Below are 21,832 nucleotides of genomic sequence, written 5' to 3'. Positions count from 1 at the left end.
AACCACATATTTTATCAGTTCTGTTAAGTTAATAGAAAAGACCAAATAAGGACAAATTTCTGCATGTTTTATGCTTTCTCCAGATGTCAATCTATTCTGTTGCCTTAGCAGTTACATCTACAATTTCATATGACCTAGGATTTGGAGTCAGTTTGTTTCTCATGGATCCCCAATATAGAAACATCTGTGGGTGGTGGGCGGAGGATGGAAAATAAATATCTGGACAAGAGCCAAAACAACAAGGATTTAGAAAGCATTGCAAGCCCGTACTCAGAATAAGATGACGATAAACAGAACGAACATGAATTCTTCCTGTCCCTGTCAGATATTAAAGTCAGCGTTCCCACACATTCAATCAAGCGCTGCATGACTGGTATGCAGTTCAACATAGCTTGGAAATAAACATTGACTGACGTGTAAACAGTGCGAAGTTGCATAATTCGTGAAAAATAAGCAAGCAAATTGATGCGGTCCTGGCTGATGTAACGGTCTGACTGATGTAAGGGGCTACTCGGAGGGTGAAAATCAAGTCATGGGCGGCAGACTCGGCCACGTACACATCTCTGGTATTTCACCACAATGCAATTTATCAGCTGCTATTTTGAGTTTGCCAAATATCTTTGACAAGAGCACCACTTGGGTTTGTAGATAAGGAAGGCGGCGGCATTGGATGCTGGATTCTCAGGATGATGCCTAACTTACAGCCCTCACTGTCAAGGGTCACGTTCAATTCGCAATTCAGCCACCACTTCGATTATAAGAGCGCTTCCGAGCACACTGCAAGTACAGCTGAATAAACGCTTCAAAGAGGAACGGCGCCAACGAAATCTTAATAGTCACACCTGCAACGGTTGAGTAATTTCAACCCTACCGAAAAATGTAGGAGCCGCTGGAATGGGAAACGCTATAATGTCCGTGATCTCTTTTTTCCCGTCCAAATCGTGCCAGCATTTTCTGCTGGGAGGTGATATCGAGGACCTGCCTCCAGATAAAATGATGGATTTGAGTGGGAAACATCTGAGGAAGTTTCCCCTGCAGGTCTGTGCCTTTACTGAACTCGTTAAACTGTACCTGAGCAATAACAATCTGAGGAACCTTCCTCCAGAGCTTCATCTGCTCAGTTGCCTGCAGATCTTAGCTCTGGATTTCAATCATTTCAAGGAAGTGCCCCAGGTAATCTGTCGCCTCCGCCAGCTCTCCTGTCTCTACCTGGGCAACAACTATCTGAGCGACCTGCCGGCTGAGTTGAGCGCGCTGCCTGAACTGAAAACGCTGTGGATCGAGGGCAACTGTTTTGACCAGGTACCCAGAGTGGTTTCCGAACTGAAACATCTCAGGATCCTACACGCAGAGTGCAACCAACTCAGCGAGCTGCCCAGTGAGCTCTGGCGCCTCCGTCAACTGCAAAACATCTGGATTTCAAGCAACTGCTTCTGTGAGTTTCCCCACGTACTATTGGAGATCGACAGCTTGGAGATCATCGACGTGGACCGTAACTCGATCAGGTTCTTCCCCAGCATGGTCCACATGAAGAACCTGAAGCTGGTGATATACGACCGCAATCCCTGCAAGAGTGGTCCCATGGTGGGTGAGGATGTCCGCAGAGTGGGGCGGTGGGCAGACTATCGCCCCGAGGCCACCGTCGAATCATTGCCGGAGAAACAGAGCGAACAAGTGGAAGGAGACGAGCACATTGAAACAGAGACAAATGAACTCAACGAGGATTCCGGTTTGGTGCGAGAATGAAACAAATTGCCCCCACGAGACGTCCACAAAAGGCAATTTGCAGGCTTCCGATTTTATTATAATTATGCAATCCGTGTAGAAATGATAAATACCGCCGCACGCCTGACAAAGACTAGAGGGCATAGCTTTAAGGTGCGTGGGGCAAAATTTAAAGGAGATGTGCGGGACACGTTTTGTTTCCCAGATAGTGGTGGGTACCTGGAATGCGCTGCCAAGGGTGGTGGTGGAGGCAGATACGATAGTTGCGTTTAAGAAGCTTTTAGATGGGCACATGGATAGGCAGGGATTGACGATTGTCAATCATGTGCAAGCAAGTGGGGTTAGTTTATCTTGGTATCACGTTGGTCACAGATATTGTGGGCCGAAGGGCGTGTTCCTGTACTGTACTATGTTCCTCTCACTATGTTTACCACACGATACTTGCTTGCACTTGCATGGGAAGGACGAGGACGATTATCATCGATGCACTCAACGAGAAGCTGGAAACCCACACGGGGAAAGGAGTAAGAAATGTAAAATCGAAGGAATCAAGAGTAATGTTTATGGGGTTATATGAAAGTGGTTCGCGCTGAGCATTAAATACCAGACCGGACCTTAGTGTCTGTCGTATTAATCCTAAAGTTATTAGCATTGACTTGTTGGTGATATTGCCCAAAGGGATTGCATGAAAATAGTAGTTGTTCCTTGTCATTAAAAGTGTGGCCAGGGCCTGTGCATGCAACAATCGTTGACTTCATTGGAATGGGCTTCAGGCCACTATGAGGGAAGGCTATAGTTTGATAAAATGCAGACGGACTAACCATACAAGACCTATAAAGGCAATATCTGTTGGAACACCTTATCATCCAGACCTAAAAGTAGCCCGCTAATTGTTTTCTCCAAAGGCAGTATCCAGAAGTCAATTAGCCACCCCTCCCTTCAACTCCCATTCCAATGAGACTCGGTCACTGCCGGAGCAGCAGACTGTTTTTAAACGGTTCCACGGCTCAGAGGCTGCAGATGCTGGAATCTTGAGCAAAATAAAAACCGATAGGGAGAACTCTGTGGCCCAGGCAGCAGCTGTCGAGGGAATGTACGAACATGCGACGTTTCGGGTAGGGACCATTCTTCAAACGGATGAAGGCCCCGACCTGAAACGTCCCCTGTCCATTACCCTCGGCCATGCCGCCTGACCCGCTGACTTACATAGATACATAGACAATAGGTGCAGGAGGAGGCCATTTGGCCCTTTGAGCCAGCACCGCCATTCAATGTGATCATGCCTGATCATCCACAATCAGTATCCCTTCCTGCCTTCTCCCCATATCCCTTGATTCAACTCGCCCTAAGAGTTATATCTAACTCTTTAAAATGCATCCAGTGAATCGGCCTCCACTGCCTGAGGCAGAGAATTCCACAATTCTCTGGGTGAAAAGGTTTTTCCTCATCTCAGTCCTAAATGGCCTACCCCTTATTCTTAAACTGTGGCCCCTGGTTCTGGACTCTCCCAACATCGGGAACATTTTTCTTGCATCTGGTGTATCAAATCCCTTAATAATTTTATGTTTCTATAAGATCCCCTCTCATCTTTCTAAATTCCAGTGAATAAAAGCCCAGTCGCTCCATTCTTTCATCATATGACAGTCCGGCCATCCGGCAATTAACCTCGTGAACCTACGCTGCACTCCCTCAATAGCAAGAATGTTCTTCCTCAAATTAGACCAAAACTGCACACAATACTCCAGGTGTGGTCTAACCAGGGCCCTGTGCAACTGCACAAGGAGCTCTTTGCTCCTCTACTCATCTCCTCTCGTTATGAATTCCATTAGCTTTCTTCACCGCCTGCTGTACCTGCATGCTTACTTTCATTGACTGATGTACAAGGACACCCAGGTCTCGTTGGACTTCCTCTTTTCCTAACCTGACACCATTCAGATAAGAATCTGCCTTCCTGTTCTTGCCACCAGTGGATAACCTCACATTTATCCACATTATACTGCATCTGCCCACTCACCCAACCTGTCCAAATCACCCTGCATCCTCATAGCATCCTTTTCACAGTTCACACTGCCACCTAGCTTTGTGTAATCTGCAAATTTGCTTTTACTTTTAATTCCTTCATCTAAATCATTAATGTATATTGTAAATAGCTACGGTCCCAGCACCGAGCCTTGCGGCACCCCACTAGTCACTGCCTGCCATTCTGAAAGGGACCCGTTAATCCCTACTCTTTGTTTCCTGACTGCCAACCAATTTTTTTATCCGTGTCAATACCCTACCCCCAATATCATGTGCTCTAATTTTGCCCACTAATCTCCTGTGTGGGACCTCATCAAAGGCTTTCTGAAAGTCCAGGTACACCACATCCTTGTCCATTTTACTTGTTACATCCTCAAAAAATTCCATAAGATTAGTCAAGCATGAATTCCCCTTCATAAATCCATGCTGACTTGGACAGATCCTGTTACTGCTATCCAAATACGCCGCTATTACATCTTTAATAATCAACTCCAGCATTTTCCCCACCACCAATGTCAGGCTAACTGGTCTATAATTCCCTGCTTTCTCTCTCCCTCCTTTCTTAAAAAGTGGAATAACATTAGCTACCCTATCCACAGGAACTGATCCAGAATCTACGGAATATTGAAAAATGCTCACCAATGCGTCCACCTCCTTAAGTACCCTGGGATGCTGACTTCTCTTATCCAGTCTGCTTTTTGAATCAACATTTAATTCCACACATTAGAGGTGACTTGGGAACAGGTTCAGAACGTTGTTATTTTGTTAAGAGATTGTATATGATGCATTGAATTTAAATTTTATCCTCACCGCACTAATTAATTAAGATTGTTTTTTAGACAATAGACAATTGTAGTAGGCCATTCGGCCTGATGGCTGATCATTCTCAATCAATACCCCGTTCCTGCCTTCTCCCCATACCCCCTGACTCCGCTATCCTTAAGAGCTCTATCTAGCTCTCTCTTGAATGCATTCAGAGAATTGGCCTCCACCGCCATCTGAGGCAGAGAATTCCACAGATTCACAACTCTCTGACTGAGAAAGTTTTTCCTCATCTCCGTTCTAAATGGCCTGCCCCTTATTCTTAAACTGTGGCCCCTGGTTCTGGACTCCCCCAACATTGGGAACATGTTTCCTGCCTCTAACGTGTCCAACCCCTTAATAATCTTATACGTTTCGATAAGATTCCCTCTCATCCTTGTTTTCTTTCCCAGTTTGGTGCTTCTCTATGCTCCCGACTAGTGCTGTCCCATACAGTTCCTAATCTAAAAATTCACGTAGTCTACAGCCCCGAATAAACCAATTCCTCCTCATATTTAAATCCAATTCGATTACAGAAGTATTTCGACAACCCAGAAATATGGGCTTCTGGCACGAATGTGTTAAAAAGCATTGTGCAACAGCAGCACTAACATGAAACTGCAGTACAGACCTAATTTTAGATTTGGCCTTGATAAATCTTCAGATGGTAACATTACTACTGCAAAGTATTTTCACAATTGGCTAAAAGAGAGTAAAATGTCTTTTCAGACGTTTCGAAATCTACTTAGAAACAGGTTTATGTTGATACCAGCTTGTAGACTGCAATAAATTCCCACTGCACTTATTCACAATTAACAATTAAAAGTTGACTGGTCCAAACCAAAATTCGAGGTAGTCTGCAGGATTTTAGGTCAAATTGTTGCTGATCTAGTTATAGCATAACACAGTATTCACAATAATTATTACAATATTATTATTGTATACACAAGATAGCCTTATCAACATTGAAAACCACTTTTCTCATAAGCATTATATCGTTGTCATCATTTTTAGCTAATTGCTTAATCAAATATTATTAGTACTTCCTCAAACTGCATAAAAAGTTATGTTACAGATTTAGTTCAACACATATTTGACGTGTCAATATTCTGACCGGAAAAAATCTCTCAACTTCCAAAATGAAGTGAATTAATCAAAACAGAGCCCAGGTTATCATTCAATACAACTGTTTTAACTGATGATAGCACTGTGGATGAGATTGGGACAGAGAAGAGCAAGACTACAAACAGTATCGATGTGTATGCTAAGACAAAAAAGATAATATTTCTAACTTGGTTTTGACATACTTTGTGCTAATAATTATACAAATAAAACCAAATAAAAAAATCTACTGGATGGCAGTATCTATTTCAGTTTAAATTCACTTTGGTACTGTTTTTTAGTGAGGGGCGGCCCACCAAAAAGAATGAAGTGTCTAACCCATCAAAATGATAAATTGATGAAGATTATTAAATATTGTCCCATGTTCCCCTATTTAACAGGAAGTTGATTGATAGCAAATCTGCTAGTGGCTCCAAGAGAAGCAATCAACAAAACAAGTACATTTAAATATCATAGGTGAGCTGAAAAGCTGAAGCATTTGAAATATAGCATCACATAATCCATGTTCTAAGGAGGACACAGTTCACAGGATGGTGGACAATTTTGCAGCTTCCATAAATTTGCTTATATTCAAATGTCATGCTGATGTTCAAACTGCAGTTCAGTTGCATAAGATGTAAAGCAATCTCAAAACAGGACAAGATGTTACAGAACCCATTTTACAGTATAAGATTTTAAAGCTCAGGAAACTGACAGATCAAGTAATCAGACCCAAGTGATTAATGCTTTTTGATAAGAGTTGTAATTTTTGCATCACAACAAGATATACACTGGACGAAACACTTCCCTTGCTAGAAAATCTACTTAAAATGAACGTACATCAATGAGGAACATCTTTTAAAACTCAAGAAACGTTTCAATCTTTTGAAGAATGATAAATACTAATAGAATTTCCACAGTGCCGAAACATCGGAAGAATTATTCAACTTTTCTCTCATCTTTCCTTTTAGATTTAGAAGAGGTTACTCACAGAATCAGAGAGTTTTGATATCGACTTACTCTGGGGATGCACCTGAGATTTTACAATTATTCATCTATAAATCCACAAGTTTTACCAGATACAAATATTTCTTATTTATTGGTTCCTGCTGCTTTATTTAACCTTCTAACATTGCTGTCCATGATCACACCATTTTATCATACATACAAAGGCCCTAGTCTACCCAAAAATATTTTGCCAATAAGTTAATGGAGTTCAAAAATTAAAGAATTTTCAACTAACAATATTGCTAATTTACAATTAGTAATTAAACTTGAGCAGTAGGTCTACTCAACAACCAAAAGTCTGTAGCCTCCTTTTGCTCTGGTATTTTATTTCATTCTTCACGTTTAAATTATGTTTTAATCTTAATTGTTTACTGTATATCGTGTTGTTACTTGCGAGCAATGCACCAAGGCACATTCCTTGCATATATACATACATACTTGGCTAATAAAATTTATTCAATTCAACTTTGCCGATTTCTTTCCTGAAATATTCCCTCAAATATTTCAAGTTGTGGCCATTGCCTGAATTTATCAATACTTAATATGCTCTAACAAGCTTTAGCAACAAATGGATTATTCCCACTGAGATAACCCCAAATTTACGCTTTCTAGTTTGAGCTGTTTGATAATTAGCTACACAAAATTTACCACTGAATTCGGGTTTAAGAAAATTTACAATGTTTTGAGCTAATCATTGTCAGTCAGTGATACAGTGTGGAAACAGGCCCTTCGGCCCAACTCGCCCACACCGCCAACAATGTCCCAGCTACACTAGTCCCACTTGCCTGCGCTTGGTCCATATCCCTCCAAACCTGTCCTATCCTTGTACCTGTCTGTTTCTTAAACGATGGGATAGTCCCAGCATCAACTACCTCCTCTGTCAGCTTGTGCCATGCACCCGCACCCTTTGTGTGAAAACGTTACCCCTCGGATTCCTATTAAATCTTTTCCCCTTCACCTTGAACCTATGTCCTCTGGTCCTTGATTCCCCTACTCTGGGCAAAAGACTCTGTGCATCTACCCGATCTATTTCTCTCATGATTTTGTATACCTCTAAGATCTCCCATCATCCTCCTGCGCTCCATGGAATAGAGACCCAGTCTACTCAACCTCTCCATACAGCTCACATCCTCTAGTCCTGGCAACATCCTTGTAAATCTTTTTTGAACCCTTTCAAGCTTGACAATTGTTATGTTCCCTTATTCCTTACATTATTTCAGCAAACCTTTTCAACAATCTAGCAGCCATTTTCCAAAAGGATATCTGGAACTGCAAGGAACACAAACAAGGATCATATAAATTTTACAAAAAAATATTTTCTTTCAATTACCTCATATTTTAGAATTTATGATTCCTATTTGAACTGTTAGCTTTAAATATTTATGTAAATCCTGATTTCTTTACTGAAGATTCTGTATTTAATTCATTGGGAAAATAAGTATAAACAATAAAAAAGAACTTGCGATGACAATTTTTTATTAGAACATGCCATGAATACAACCACATCTGAAGGCTCAGATACAAACATTCCACAATAAGGGAAAATAAGTCAAACCAAGCTGAGACACGCTGCTTTTGTGAACTACAATTTTATAAACACAGAATTTCTGCTTTAGCCTAATATGTTATGCCTCAAGTTCATTCTTGGCAAAAACTCTAAATGTTCTTGTTGCTGATGTTCGTGGTTTAGCAAGGATGCTGATCAGGTACACGCTTCCTAAAATAGAGAAAAAGCACATTACTTCTGAAACTTACCATAACTAAAATAGTTAGTGCAATTATAATTTCACTATGTGGGTGAAGCTGGGTGGCAGTGTGAACTGCGAAGAGGATGTTAGGAGGTTGCAGGGTGACCTGGACAGGTTGAGTAGTGGGCAGATGCAGTATAATGTAGATAAATGTGAGGTTATCCACTTTGGTGGCAAAAACAAGGAGGCAGATTATTATCTCAATGGTGTCAGGTTAGGTAAGGGGGAGGTGCAGCGAGACCTGGGTGTCCTTATACACCAGTCACTGAAAGTTGACGTGCAGGTACAGCAGGCAGTGAAGAAAGCTAATGGCATGTTAGCCTTCATAACGAGAGGATTTCAGTATAGGAGTAAAGAGGTTCTGCAGTTGTATAGGGCCCTGGTAAGACCATATCTGGAGTATTGTGTACAGTTTTGGTCTCCTAATTTGAGGAAGGACACCTTGTGATTGAGGCAGTGCAGCGTAGGTTCACGCGATTGATCCCTGGGATGGCAGGACTGTCATATGAGGAAAGATTGAAAAGACTAGGTTTGTATTAACTGGAGTTTAGAAGGATGAGAGGGGATCTTATAGAGACATATAAAATTATAAAAGGACTGGACAAGCTAGATGCAGGAAAAATGTTCCCAATGTTGGGCGAGTCCAGAACCAGGGGCCACAGTCTTAGAATAAAGGGGAGGCCATTTAAAACTGAGGTGAGAAGGAACTTTTTCACCCAGAGTTGTGAATTTGTGGAATTCTCTGCCAGAGGGCAGTGGAGACCAAATCACTGGATGAATTTAAGAGAGTTAGATAGAGCTCTGGGGGCTAGTGGAATGAAGGGATATGGGGAGAAGTTGGGCACAGGTTACTGATTGTGGATGATCAGCCATGATCACAATGAATGGCGGTGCAGGCTCGAAGGGCCGAATGGCCTCCTCCTGCACCTATTTTCTATGTTTCTATGTAAATGCAAAATGCTGGAAGTAAAATAAAGAAAACTAATGAAAATATAACCAACAAACATTTTTCTACTACTGATGCTATTCATAAGCACACACTTTATTCAATTATTGCACATTGGCATTTGAGTGACAGCATATGAATACTAAGAACTATATTTATATTTAAATAATTATCATTGGTCAATATTAGTATATACAAAGGTTTACCTTGGTGCTGCCTTAATAATGTTATCTACTCGAAGGATCATTTCAGCTGCCTCTGAGGCACTCAGTAGAACTTGTCTTTTCACTTGGAAGCTCTCCGTTATACCCAATGTTACCATGTCTCCAATGGTGCTGTTGGTCATATCTAATGATCAAAATTGGATCAAAGATTACACATTTTATATACTACCTCAATTTAAGAGCATTATTAAAAACAAAATCAAAATTCACTGTTGTTACTTACCTAATCCATACGTTCCTTTCCCTTCTGTATGAGCAGCTCGTAACTGAGCCACTAAATCCGCACTGTCATATCCAGCATTATCAGCTATGATTGTAGGTAACTTGAGTTTAAAAAAAAGCATAAGAGCCATAATTATAGCAGGTAGGATTAATTTACTTATATATCTAAAAATAATGATGCAGTCAGAGAAATTGTACATCAAAAAGATTACTTTTCAACATAATTTAACAACATTTTGGCACATGGAAGAAGGAAAATGTAATTAACCACATTAGACAATTTGAATATTGTAAAACTCAGATAATCCAGCATCCAAATTGTTCAGAAATCCTGACGCTTCCCCAACTTGTTTGCTCATTAGTCCAGAACCCTTTGGACCAAGGTCATGGGGCCTTGTTCCGTAAATGGCGTTGGGACTTCCTGATCTTGTTTAGAATTGGCCATAACATTTCCCCCACCCAACTTTGGTGTTCCTCAGGAATGTGTTCCCAGTCCCATCCTCTACCCCCATATAGCCAAGGCTGTGCCATTAAATACAACGCAACTGAATCTTTAATTTCGTCGAAGACAGCACTGTTGAAGCTGGATCAACAGCAATGAGACAAAGTACAGGAATAAGATCAAGTACTTGTGCCTTTGTGTCAGGACAACAACCTAGCTGTCAACATCAACAAAACGAAAGGCTTTGTTGTTGACCTGAGGAAGCGAGGAGTTGAATAAAACCCTGTTCTGGTCAATGGACATGCTGTAGAAATGTTTCAAGTTCATTTCTGCAGCAACGTAACCTGTTTTTTAAACTCAACTTCATATGGATGCAGTGATCTAGAAAGCATGTCCGAAAGGATTGTTTTGAACTTCTGAAGATGAGCTATAGAACAGAGAAAAATACAGCGCAAGGACAGTCTGTGCGAACATGATGCCAGGCCCAATCTTACCTGGTTGCACGTGCAGTGCATTCAGAAAGTATTCAGACCCCATCACTTTTTGCACATTTTGTTACATTACAGCCTTATTTTAAAATAGATTAAATTCATTTTTTTATCATCAATCTACACACAATACCCCATAATAAAAAAGTGGAAACAGGTGTTTAGAAATGTTTGCAAAGTAATTGAAAAGAAATGACACATTTACATAAGTATTCAAACCCTTTTACTCAGTACTTTGTTGAGGCACCTTTGGCAGTGATTATAGGCTCAAGTCTTATTGGGTATGACGCTACAAGCTTGGCACACCTGTATTTGGGTAATTTCTCCCATTCTTCTCTGCAGATCCTCTCAAGCTCTGTCAGGTTGGATGGTGAGCGTCGATGCACAGCTATTTTCAGGTCCCTCCAGAGATGTTCGACCGGGTTCAAGTCCGGGCTCTGGCTGGGCCACTCAAGGACAATCAGACTTGTCACGAAGCCACTCCTGCGTAGTCTTGGCTGTGTGCTTAGGGTCGTTGTCCTGTTGGAAGGTGAACCCCCTACCCCAGAATGAGGTCCAGAACTCTCTGGAGCAGGTTTTCATCAAAGATCTCTCTTTACTTTGCTCCGATCATGACTAGTCTCCCAGTTCCTGCCACTGAAAAACATCCCCACAGCATGATGCTGCCACCACCATGCTTCACCGTAGGCATGGTATTGGCCAGGTGATGAGACGTGACGCTTGGTATTCAGGCCAAAGAGTTCAATCGTGGTTTCATCAGACCAGGGAAACTTGTTTCTCATGGTCTGAGAGTCCTTTAGGTGCCTTTTGGCAAACTCCAAGCAGGCTGTCGTATGCCTTTTACTGAGGAGTGGCTTCTGTCTGGCCACTCTACAATAAAGGCATGATTGGTGGAGTGCTGCATATATAGTGGTCCTTCTGGAAGGTTCTCCCATCTTCACAGAGGAACTCTGGAACTCTGTCAGTGACCATCAGGTTCTTGGTCACCTCCCTGACCAAGGCCCTTCTCCCCCGATTGCTCAGTTTGGCCGGGCGGTCAGCTCTATGAAGAGTCCTGGTGGTTCCAAAGTTCTTCCATTTAAGAATGACGGAGGTCACTATGCTCTTCGGGACCTGCAATGCGGCAGAAATTGTTTTATACCCTTCCCCAGATCTGTGTCTCGACACAATCCTGTCTCGGAGGTGTATGGACAATTCCTTCATTTTCATGGCTTGGTTTTTGCTGACATGCACTGTCAACTGTGGGACCTTATATAGACAGGTGTGTGCTTTTCCAAATTATGTCCAATCAATTTAATTTACCACTGGTGGACTCCAATCAAGTTGTAGAAATATCTCAAGGATAATCAATGGAAACCGGATGAACCTAAGCTCAATTTTGAGTGTCATAGCAAAGGGTCTGGATACTTAAGTAAATGTGATATTTCAGTTATTTATTTTTAATTACTTTGCAAAAATTTCTAAACACCTGTTTTTGCTTCTGCATTCTGGGGTATTGTGTGTAGATTGATGATTAAAAAACAGGAATTTAATCCATTTAAAAATAAGGCTGTAACGTAACAAAATGTGAAAAAAGTGAAGGGGTCTGAATACTTTCTGAATGCACTGTAATATGTCACATCCATATGCCTATCCAAAGATCTTTTAAACGCAACTAATGTATCTGCTTCAACCCCCCCGCTTCCCCACCCCCCCGGCAGCACATTTAAGACTCACCACCTTCTCTGTGAAAAATATGCCCAGCACATGTACTTTAAACTTTGCCCCTCTCACCTTAAACCTGTGCCTTGTACTATTTGACTTCTCCATCCCGATAAAAAATTCTGACCATCTACCCTATCTATACATCTCATAATTTTATATACTTCAATCAGGTCTCTCCGCAACCTTCGGCGTTCCAGAGAAAATAATTTAAGTCTGTTCAACCTCTCCCTGTAGCTAATATCCTTTAATGCAGGTAACTGTGATAAACCTTCTCTGTGTGGTTTCCAAAGCATCCACATTCTCCCAGTAATGGGGCCACCAGAACTGCACACAATATTGCAAATGCGGTTCAACCAAAGTCCTATAAAGCTGTATCATGACTTTCTGACCCTTATATTGCATCAGGAAGTCTGGAAGTATCGCCAAGGACACCTTTCACCCTGCCCATTGTCTTCTACCTTCTGGTTGTGGGTGTGCTTGTACATCAGTCAGTGAAAGTAAGCATGCAGGTACAGCAGACAGTGAAGAAAGCTAATGGCATGTTGGCCTTCATTGCGAGAGGATTTGAGTTTGGAACGAGGAGGTCCTACTGCAGTTATACAGGGCCCTAGTGAGACTGCACCTGGAGTATTGTGTGCAATTTTGGTCTCCTAATTTGAGGAAGGACATTATTGCTATTGAGGGAGTGCAGCGTAGATTCACCAGGTTAATTCCCAGGATAGTGACTGACATATGATGAAAGAATGGGTCGACGGGGCTTGTATTAGAATTTAGGATAAGAGGGGATCTTATAGAAACATATAAAATTCTTAAAGGATTGGACAGGCTAGATGCAGGAAAAATGTTCCCAATGTTGGGGGAGTCCAGAACCAGGGGTCACACTTTAAGAATAAGGGGTAGGCCATTTAGGACTGAGATGAGGAAAAACTTCTTCACCTAGAGATTTGTGAACCTGTGGAATTCTCTGCCACAGACACAGACGGCAGTGGAGGCCAATTCACTGGATGTTTTCAAGAGTTAGATCTAGCTCTTAAGGCTAAAGGAATCAAGGGATATGGGGAAAAAGCAGGAATGGGGTACTGATTTTAGATGATCAGCCATGGTCATATTGAATGGCGGTGCTTGCTCGAATGGCCTACTCCTGCACCTATTTTTCAATGTTTCTAAAGCCTGGACGTCTACACCTCCCCCAGTTAGCAGAATCCTGCACCATCACCCTTTTCACACACCTTTCCTGAAGGCGATAACATACATTCTCACTCTGAACTTGTCATCATTCAATTATAGTACTTATCCGAGTGCTGGGAGATATTTCCAGGTCCCTTTAAAACCACTTGCCTCACTGAAAAATTGTAACATGTATAGAAAAAGTGAAATAAACATGCATTTTGGTATTAATAAAGAGTAATATCCTGTACCCCAACACTATCAAAGTTCCAAAGGTGCTGGATTATCAGAGTTTTACAGCAATCAGATGAACAACTAAAGATTAAAACTCAACACAGAACTGATAGATAAAAAGAAACAGGCATTACAATTCAAGGAACAGATGATAATTTTTTTTAATGCACAATAAGATGGTGGAAAGAACAAACAGTGGGACTGATGTCAGATTCAGTTTGGTTATTTCTAAATTTGTCAGAACTCAAAGTTAGAAAAATAAGAGGTATAGCTTGTTTCTTGTAAACTACAATTACATTTGAATCCCCAATTCAAAATTGATTTTCAACCATGTATGTTTCAAATTTGTGTGTATAATGGCGCAGAATTGTTTTACCTACTAAAGAAGTAGACAATAGGTGCAGGAGTAGGCCATTCAGCCCTTCGAGCCAGCGCCACCATACAATGTGATCATGGCTGATCATTCTCAATCAGTACCCCGTCTGCCTTCTCCCCATATCCCCTGACTCCGCTATCCTTAAGAACTCTATCTAGCTCTCTCTTGAATGCATTCAGAGAATTGGCCTCCACTGCCTTCTGAGGCAGAAAATTCCACAGATTTGCAACTCTCTGACTGAAAAAGTTTTTCCTCATCTCTGTTCTAAATGACCTACCCCTTATTCTTAAACTGTGGCCCCTGGTTCTGGACTCCCCCAACATTGGGAACATGTTTCCTGCCTCTAACGTGTCCAACCCCCTAATAATCTTATACGTTTCGATAAGATCCCCTCTCATCCTTCTAAATTCCAGTGTATACAAGCCTAGTCGCTCCAGTCTTTCAACATATGACAGTCCCGCCATTTTGGGAATTAACCTAGTAAACCTACGCTGCACGCCCTCAATAACAAGAATATCCTTCCTCAAATTTGGAGACCAAAACTGTACACAGTACTCCAGGTGTGGTCTCACTAGGGCCCGGTACAACTGCAGAAGGACCTCTTTGCTCCTATACTCAACTCCTCTTGTTATGAAGGCCAACATTCCATTGCTGTACCTGCATGCTTCCATTCAGTGACTGATGCACTAGGACACCCAGATCTCGTTGTACGTCCCCTGTTGCTAACTTGACACCATTCAGATAATACTCTGCCTTCCTATTCTTACCACCAAAGTGGATAACCTCACACTTATCCACATTAAACTGCATCTGCCATGCATCCGCCCATTCACACAACCTGTCCAAGTCACCCTGCAACCTCATAGCATCTTCTTCCTCACAGTTCACACTACCACCCAGCTTTGTATCATCTGCATGACGGGAGAAAGGGTGACGAGATGACAGGCGTTGAGGTCCCAGTTGCTGTGAAACCTGGGCAAGGTGGTGCAAAGGAAGTTTGGCATCCGATGGGGCCTTGCTCTTTGATTGTGTTTTATTACGAGCCCATACCAGCTCGCTCATACCAGCAAGCTAGACGCCACCCTCAACGGCACCATGCGGATCATCACTGGCTGCCTACGCCCTGCTCTGACTGATTTCCTGCCAGTGCTCACAGGTATCGTACCCGCCAAGCTTCGCAGAGAGTTCGTCACTCATAGGCTGGTGTACAAGGCCCCATCGGACGCCAAACATCCTTTGCACCACCTCGCCCAGGATTCACAGCAACTGGGACCTCAACGCCTGTCATCTCGTCACCCGTTCTCCCGTCATGCAGCAACCCTCTGTGGTTCCGGTTTCAACGTACTAGGAGCATGGAGAACCAGCTGGGAACAGACATCACGACCTCTTCAATTCACTGTCGCACCGAACACCACAGCCCCACCCGGCTCGGACATGCCCCGCAAAGAGTGGGTCGCCCTGAACCGGCTCCGCACATGGGTCGGCCGGTTCAATGCCAACATGCATCGTTGGGGGTTACGTTCATCAGCAGCCTGCGTGTGTGGAGCAGACCAGCAAACAGCGCAGCACGTCATTTTCGACTGCACTGTCCTCCGTCCCCCTGGTGGAGGGGTAGACCTCACGGCCCTTGACAACAGCACATTGCACTGGCTACAATGGTTACAATGGTTACGCCTGGAGGGCGTAACATAATTTCTGCTGCCTCAAACGCAAGAAGAAGCCAATTCAGAAGAATAAGGAACAGATATGTGCTACCATCTCCATTTTTGCCATAATATATATTACTGGCAACATCTAATAGTATTTGTAAAACACACAGATCTTGGAATTAATTGTCATCATGTTAGTTGCATAAAACTGCAATTATTTGCCAACTGTATGACTGCAACTACAATTTGGCATTATCAGTTTCAGGAGAGAGCAATCGGCATGAAAACTGTAATTCGAGGACAGACATGTCTGAACATTAATTATAACAGCTAAAAAACATCAAACGGTACACGACAGTCCAAATTGCAAATGTTGTATGCAAAATTAGCTGCTTACTTTTAATTACACAGCTAAATACAAGCATGTACTCCGGCAATCAAAGCATTTAAAGTTATTTCTAGAGGGTGGGGGGGGGGGGGGGTGAAGAACAGAAAGGTAGGGCATAATTAAGAGTTGAAAAGAAAATACAATCCAGTTTTGAAACTTACCATTGTCAAAGCTTTAGCAAATGACTCCATTGCAACAGCTTCTTTACCTGGTGTTCTAACAGCAAGTTCAGAAACAGCTTGTGCCATTAACATTTCAGAGCAGCCTGCAGAAAAGTGTAATTTTCAGCAGATTTTATTTGCATTGCAAGGTAGAAAATCTGCTAATTTTTACAGGACATTTGTTTTTACAGACATGTAGGAACACACAAAAAATTGCCTGGATGAGTGTAGCATCAACAATACTCAAGAAGCTTAACGCCATACAAGACATAGCAGTTTGCTTGATAGTTACCCCATTCACTTACTCCACCACCGGCAATAGCATCCATAAGGTGCACTGCAACAAATGGCCAAGACTCCATGGACAACACCTTCCAAACTCACAACCTCTACCAACAAGAAGGACATGGGCAACAAAATCATGGGAACAAGTTTTCCAGGCCCTCGTTCCCTCATCTTTACTATGGATGTTCAATCACTCTACATATCCATCCCCCATAAGGATGGCTTTAATGCCATCCCTTTCTTCCTCGACCGCAGAACCAGTCAATTTCCCTCTAACACATTTCTCTGCCAAGTGGAGCTGGTCCTCACTCTAAAAAAAAACTCTCCTTCAACTCCTCCCACTTCCTCCAAATCAAAGGCGCAGCCACGGGCACTTGCATGGGCCCCAGCTATGCTTGCCTCTTTATAGGGTACGTCGAACAACCCCTCTTCCAGGAGTACACTGGTCCTATCGCCAAACTCTATCTCTGATACATTGACGACTGCATCGGGGCTAGACCCTGCACCCATGCAGAACGCATGGACTCCAACTTCACTCCCAATTTCCATCCTGCACTTGGACCATCCCCGATACCTCCCTCCCCTTTCTTGATCACACCGTCTCCATCACAGGAGATAGGCTATCGACTGACATCCATTATAAACCTACTGCCTCCCATAACTATCTGGACTACACTTCTTCCCACCTTGCCTCCTACAAAGACTCGATCTCATACACCCAATTCCACCGTCTACACCGCATCTGCGCCCAAGATGAGCTGTTCACACTAGGACATCCGAGATGCCTTTTCAATCGGAGACGAGACCCTCACACGTGTTTCGTCAGTACCCCACAGTTCCGCTCTCGCTCCCCCTAGTCCTCACCAATCACCCATCAGTCATCACACAACACAATCATTCCACGTTTTCGCCATCTCCAATGGATCCCATCACTAGTCATATTTTCCCTCTCCACCGCTTTCTGCAGAGACCATTCCATCAGCACCTCCCTGGTTAACTCATATCTTCCTGCTCAAACCAACCTCTCCCCAGGTCCCTTCCTCTGCAACCACTGAAGATGCAACACCTGTCCCTATACTTCCTCCCTCGACTCTGTCCTGGGATGACAGTCTTTTCAGGTCAGCAGAGGTTCACTTGCACCTCCTCCAAGCTCATCTACTGTATCCACTGTTCCAGGTGTGGACTCCTATATATCGTTAAATTCATGAAAGCTGTCCAATGTACATTCTAGGTGACATCAGAATCTCCACTGCAGTTTATTCAAACTTGTTAACAAAAGAAAGAAAAACTTACCTCCACCATAAACAGTTCTGGTCTCTTTCACGGTCTGTGCAAGGACACAGAGAGCATCATGCAAAGATCGTTCAGCCTCATCTAGAATCTGTTGAGTGGCTCCTCGAAGAACAATGGTACATGCCTCACCTGCAGGATGTGTAGTTACAGAAAGTAATCCAAGTTGGAGTTATAATGCAACTTACGTTTGTTTATTTTCTGCTAACATTATCAAGAATCTTGCAAGGAACAAAGCATCACATTTATTCTTGATGTATCAAATATTCACAATTAACAAAAGCAAAATGAATTACCTAGTTCCACTCCAGAAAAGTGAAGCAGCTTGTCCTCACCAATCATAACCTCTTCAATAACTTTACAATGGCCCAGCTTAACCAATTCAGGGTGGTCAAAGGTGGAAGCAATTTCACCACCTGAAATTAGACACAGTAGGTTCGTCAAAACATATTACATTGAAATGCATCAATTACCAAAACATACTTTCATGACTCAAAATTGACTGCTTTTATTATATCTGGAATTGTTAACTTCAAGTAATTTCAAATGGTCCCATTTTTGTAATGAAGAGATGGCACTCAGCAATGAGATTGAATGGACCCCTGAGTGTATACAGAGGGCTGATTTTCTCTATTTTGAGAGGCAGCCTGATGATTCAAAGATAACAAGAGATCAGAAATCAGACCTCCAACAGCAGTGCAGAAAATAAAATAAAAATTATGACAAAATAAAATAATCTGTTCCTTATGATCAAATAAAGCACAAATAACTGTTTCTTTTTCTACTGATAAAAAGCAAAAGTTTTCAAAACATTACCTGCTGATTGGTCATCAGTGGTGACTGTAACAGCATACCTGGTGGAACAGAGCACCTTTGACAGCAAGCTCTGTTTAAGTACTTTGAGTGAGACAGCGTGGAAACAGGCCTCACTTATCCACACCGGCCAACATGTCCCCACTAAACCAGTCCTACCTACGTGAGTTTGGTCCATATCCCTCCAAACCTGTCCTATCCATGTACCTGTCGAACTGTTTCTTAAACGTTGGGATAGTCCCTGCCTCGATTACCTCATCTGGCTGTTTGTTCCAAACACCCACCACCCTTTGTGCGAAAATGTTGCCCCTCAGATTCCTATTAAATCTTTTCCCCTTCACCATAAACCTATGTCCTCAATTCACCTACTCTAGGCAAGAGACTCTGTGCATCAACCCAATCTATTCCTCTCATGATTTTATACACATCTATAAGCTCATCCTCCTGCGTTCCAAGGAATAGAGTCCCTGCTTATTCAACCTCTCCCTATAGCGCAGACCCTCTAATCCTGGCATCCTCGTAAATCTTCTCTATACCCTTTCCAGCTTGACAACTTCCTTCCCATAACATGGTGCCCAGAACTGAACTCAATATTCTAAATGCGGCTTCACCAATGTCTTACACAACTGCAAAATGACCTCCCAACTTCTATACTCAATACTCTGACTGATGAAGGTCAATGTGCCAAAACCATTTTGATCACCTTATCTACCTGTGACTCGACCTTCAAGGAACCATGCACCTGCACTCCAAGATCCCTCTGCTCTACAACACTCACCAGAGCGCTATCATTCACTGTGTAGGTCCTGCCCAAGTTAGACATCCCAAAATGTAACACCTCCCATTTCTCTGTATTAAATTCCATCAACCATTCTTCAGCCCACTTGGCCAATTGAGCAAGATCACGCTGCAACTTTTCACAATCATCTTCACTAACTGCAAAACCATCCACTTTTGCATCATCAGCAAACGTGCTAATCTTGCCATATATGTTCTCATCTAAATCACTGATGTAGATGACAAACAGTAACGGGCCCAGCACCGAACCCTGAGGCACACCACTAGTCACAGGCCTCCAGTCCGAGAAGCAACCTTCCACCATCACCCTCTGCTTCCTTCCAATAAACCAATTTTCTATCCGCTCCGCTTTCTTTCCTTAGATCCCATGCGATCTAACCTTCCAGAGCAGCCTACCTCGTGGAACCTTGTCGAATATCTTACTGAAATCCATTGTGTACAACATCTACAGCTCTGCCCTCATCGATCCTTTTGGTCAAATCTTCAAAAAAAACTCAAGTAGATTTTTCAACCTCCCATGTACAAAATCATGCTGAGTATCCCTAATCAGCCCTTGTCCATCCAAATGCCTGTATATCCTATTCCTCAGAGTACGCTCTAGTAACTTTCCGACTAGACGTTAAGCTCACTGGCGTATAGTCCCCAGCATTTCCCCTGCAGCCCTTTTTGAATAGAGGCACTTTTGCCACCCTCCAGTCTTCCGGCACCTCTCCTGTATTTAAAAATGACTCATAAATTTCAACCAGGACTCATGCAATTTCATCTCTAGTTTCCCACAATGCCCTCGGACATATCTGATCTTAACTATTTATGTCTGGAAACCAGGAATTGCTGTTCATTTTACACATGAATGATGGTAAAATCTGATTGGTATCTTTGAGATATAGTGAACCTATCTGATGCTTTCTCCTCCCAATCCACAGCAAATGTATCTAACACATTACTTTGACTTACCAGTTACAAGTGCAAGTCGTTCAATTCCAGAAAAGTCAGCATGCTCAATAGCCATAACACCTGCAGCTCCAAATAACTGCTCAGGGTAGTTATAAATCAGCTGCCTGAAACATAAATATTTGGTATGCTCAGATATAGATGCTTCCATTGCAGAATATAAATTCCAAATAGATTTATTAAATGGGTTTTGCTCCAAAATAAAATTACCTGTTGATAAAGCAATTAATCCCATGTTTCAGGATTTGATCCACCTTTTCTTTCATTTTTTCCCTTTCAGCCTGTTCAACCTCTGCAACTTTTGCTGTAGAATCTACTCTCACACGAGCACCAAATATCTGTTAAGAGACAAATTGATAAAATAAATGTGAAAATTTAGATACTGTGATGCCTGCCAGAAATACTGTTTCACAAGGCCAGATGAAATAAATTAGTTTTCACGCACCTTAATTTTGTCTGTATCCATACTAGTGTTAGCAATCAACATTTTCGCATTTTCAATTCTCTTTGGTTGGTTAACACCAATTTTCTTATCCAAAAGAAAACCTGCAAAGGTGTGTTCATATATTTAAATATATTTTTCTTCAGAATATTACCATAATGATTAAAAAAAACACAATCACTCATTTACCCAATTATCAGTTGGCAAATTGAAAATACAGCAGATTTTTGAAGTAGACCAAAATAAAACAAACTTTGTTGACTTTTAATAAGGAAAACAGAATGAACATTTCCTTTATTTGTGTTGTGGAGGAATGAATATCCCATCATAAAACCAATCTCTGCTTAATGCAAAATTAAACCTATACAAAGCTTTGGTTTTGTACAATGTATTATAACCAGTAAACTAAAATGCTTGAGGAGAGGTAACGCCATACAGTCTAGTCTGAGAGGTATTATGGGAGGACATACTGACCTTGGAGCGAATGCAATGAAAATGACCAGATTTACATATGACTTGAGGGGGCTCTTTTATGATTGAGCTGATATTTTTTTTATTGTAGAAAAATGAAGGGCGTCTCAGTGAAACACACGACAGTGTTAATGTGGACACTGGGAGATGAGTGTCAAAGATTTATAATAAACTAGACCGATGTGGACCCGTTGGATCCAAATCTCTCGTGCGGGCCTCTCCTGGGGCAACCCTCCCCCAACTGACCATCCTGTGGTCCCTGCAACCCTCTCCAAGCAAATCCTCTCCAAGTGACAAAGCCCGTTGCCGGGCGGGGAGTGTCCCCCGGGGCCGTGGGGGGATAGGGAAAGGGTGCCACTCACCTCGGCGTTGTGCCGCC

At 42.3% G+C, this 21,832-nt stretch overlaps 2 protein-coding genes across 3 annotated transcripts in view; one reads left to right on the top strand and one right to left on the bottom strand.

Moving 5' to 3' along the window:
- Positions 1-92: 92 nt before the first annotated feature.
- Positions 93-8,082, top strand: lrrc10 (leucine rich repeat containing 10). The gene has a single exon (XM_078417319.1). The coding sequence runs from the start codon at positions 895-897 to the stop codon at positions 1,744-1,746; it is 852 nt and encodes a 283-aa protein (XP_078273445.1). The 5' UTR covers positions 93-894; the 3' UTR covers positions 1,747-8,082.
- Positions 8,083-8,113: 31 nt separating this feature from the next.
- cct2 (chaperonin containing TCP1, subunit 2 (beta)) overlaps positions 8,114-21,832 on the bottom strand; it is a 34,017-nt gene continuing 20,298 nt past the window's right edge. For both annotated transcript variants that reach the window (XM_078417318.1, XM_078417317.1), the window contains exons 8-16: positions 20,986-21,086; positions 20,751-20,878; positions 20,544-20,647; positions 18,275-18,394; positions 17,982-18,110; positions 16,404-16,507; positions 9,796-9,895; positions 9,555-9,696; positions 8,114-8,371 (exon numbers count right to left, since the gene is read on the bottom strand). In XM_078417318.1, the coding sequence (XP_078273444.1) occupies positions 8,341-8,371; positions 9,555-9,696; positions 9,796-9,895; positions 16,404-16,507; positions 17,982-18,110; positions 18,275-18,394; positions 20,544-20,647; positions 20,751-20,878; positions 20,986-21,086 (959 nt within the window). In that variant the 3' untranslated portion in view covers positions 8,114-8,340. The remainder of the gene's footprint in view (positions 8,372-9,554; positions 9,697-9,795; positions 9,896-16,403; positions 16,508-17,981; positions 18,111-18,274; positions 18,395-20,543; positions 20,648-20,750; positions 20,879-20,985; positions 21,087-21,832) is intronic.

This window comes from Rhinoraja longicauda, chromosome 20 (assembly GCF_053455715.1).
Source record: "Rhinoraja longicauda isolate Sanriku21f chromosome 20, sRhiLon1.1, whole genome shotgun sequence".
Classification (NCBI taxonomy): domain Eukaryota; kingdom Metazoa; phylum Chordata; class Chondrichthyes; order Rajiformes; family Arhynchobatidae; genus Rhinoraja; species Rhinoraja longicauda.
The sequence above is the reverse complement of the archived record's forward strand: the minus strand, read 5'-3'. Positions and strand labels throughout refer to the sequence as shown.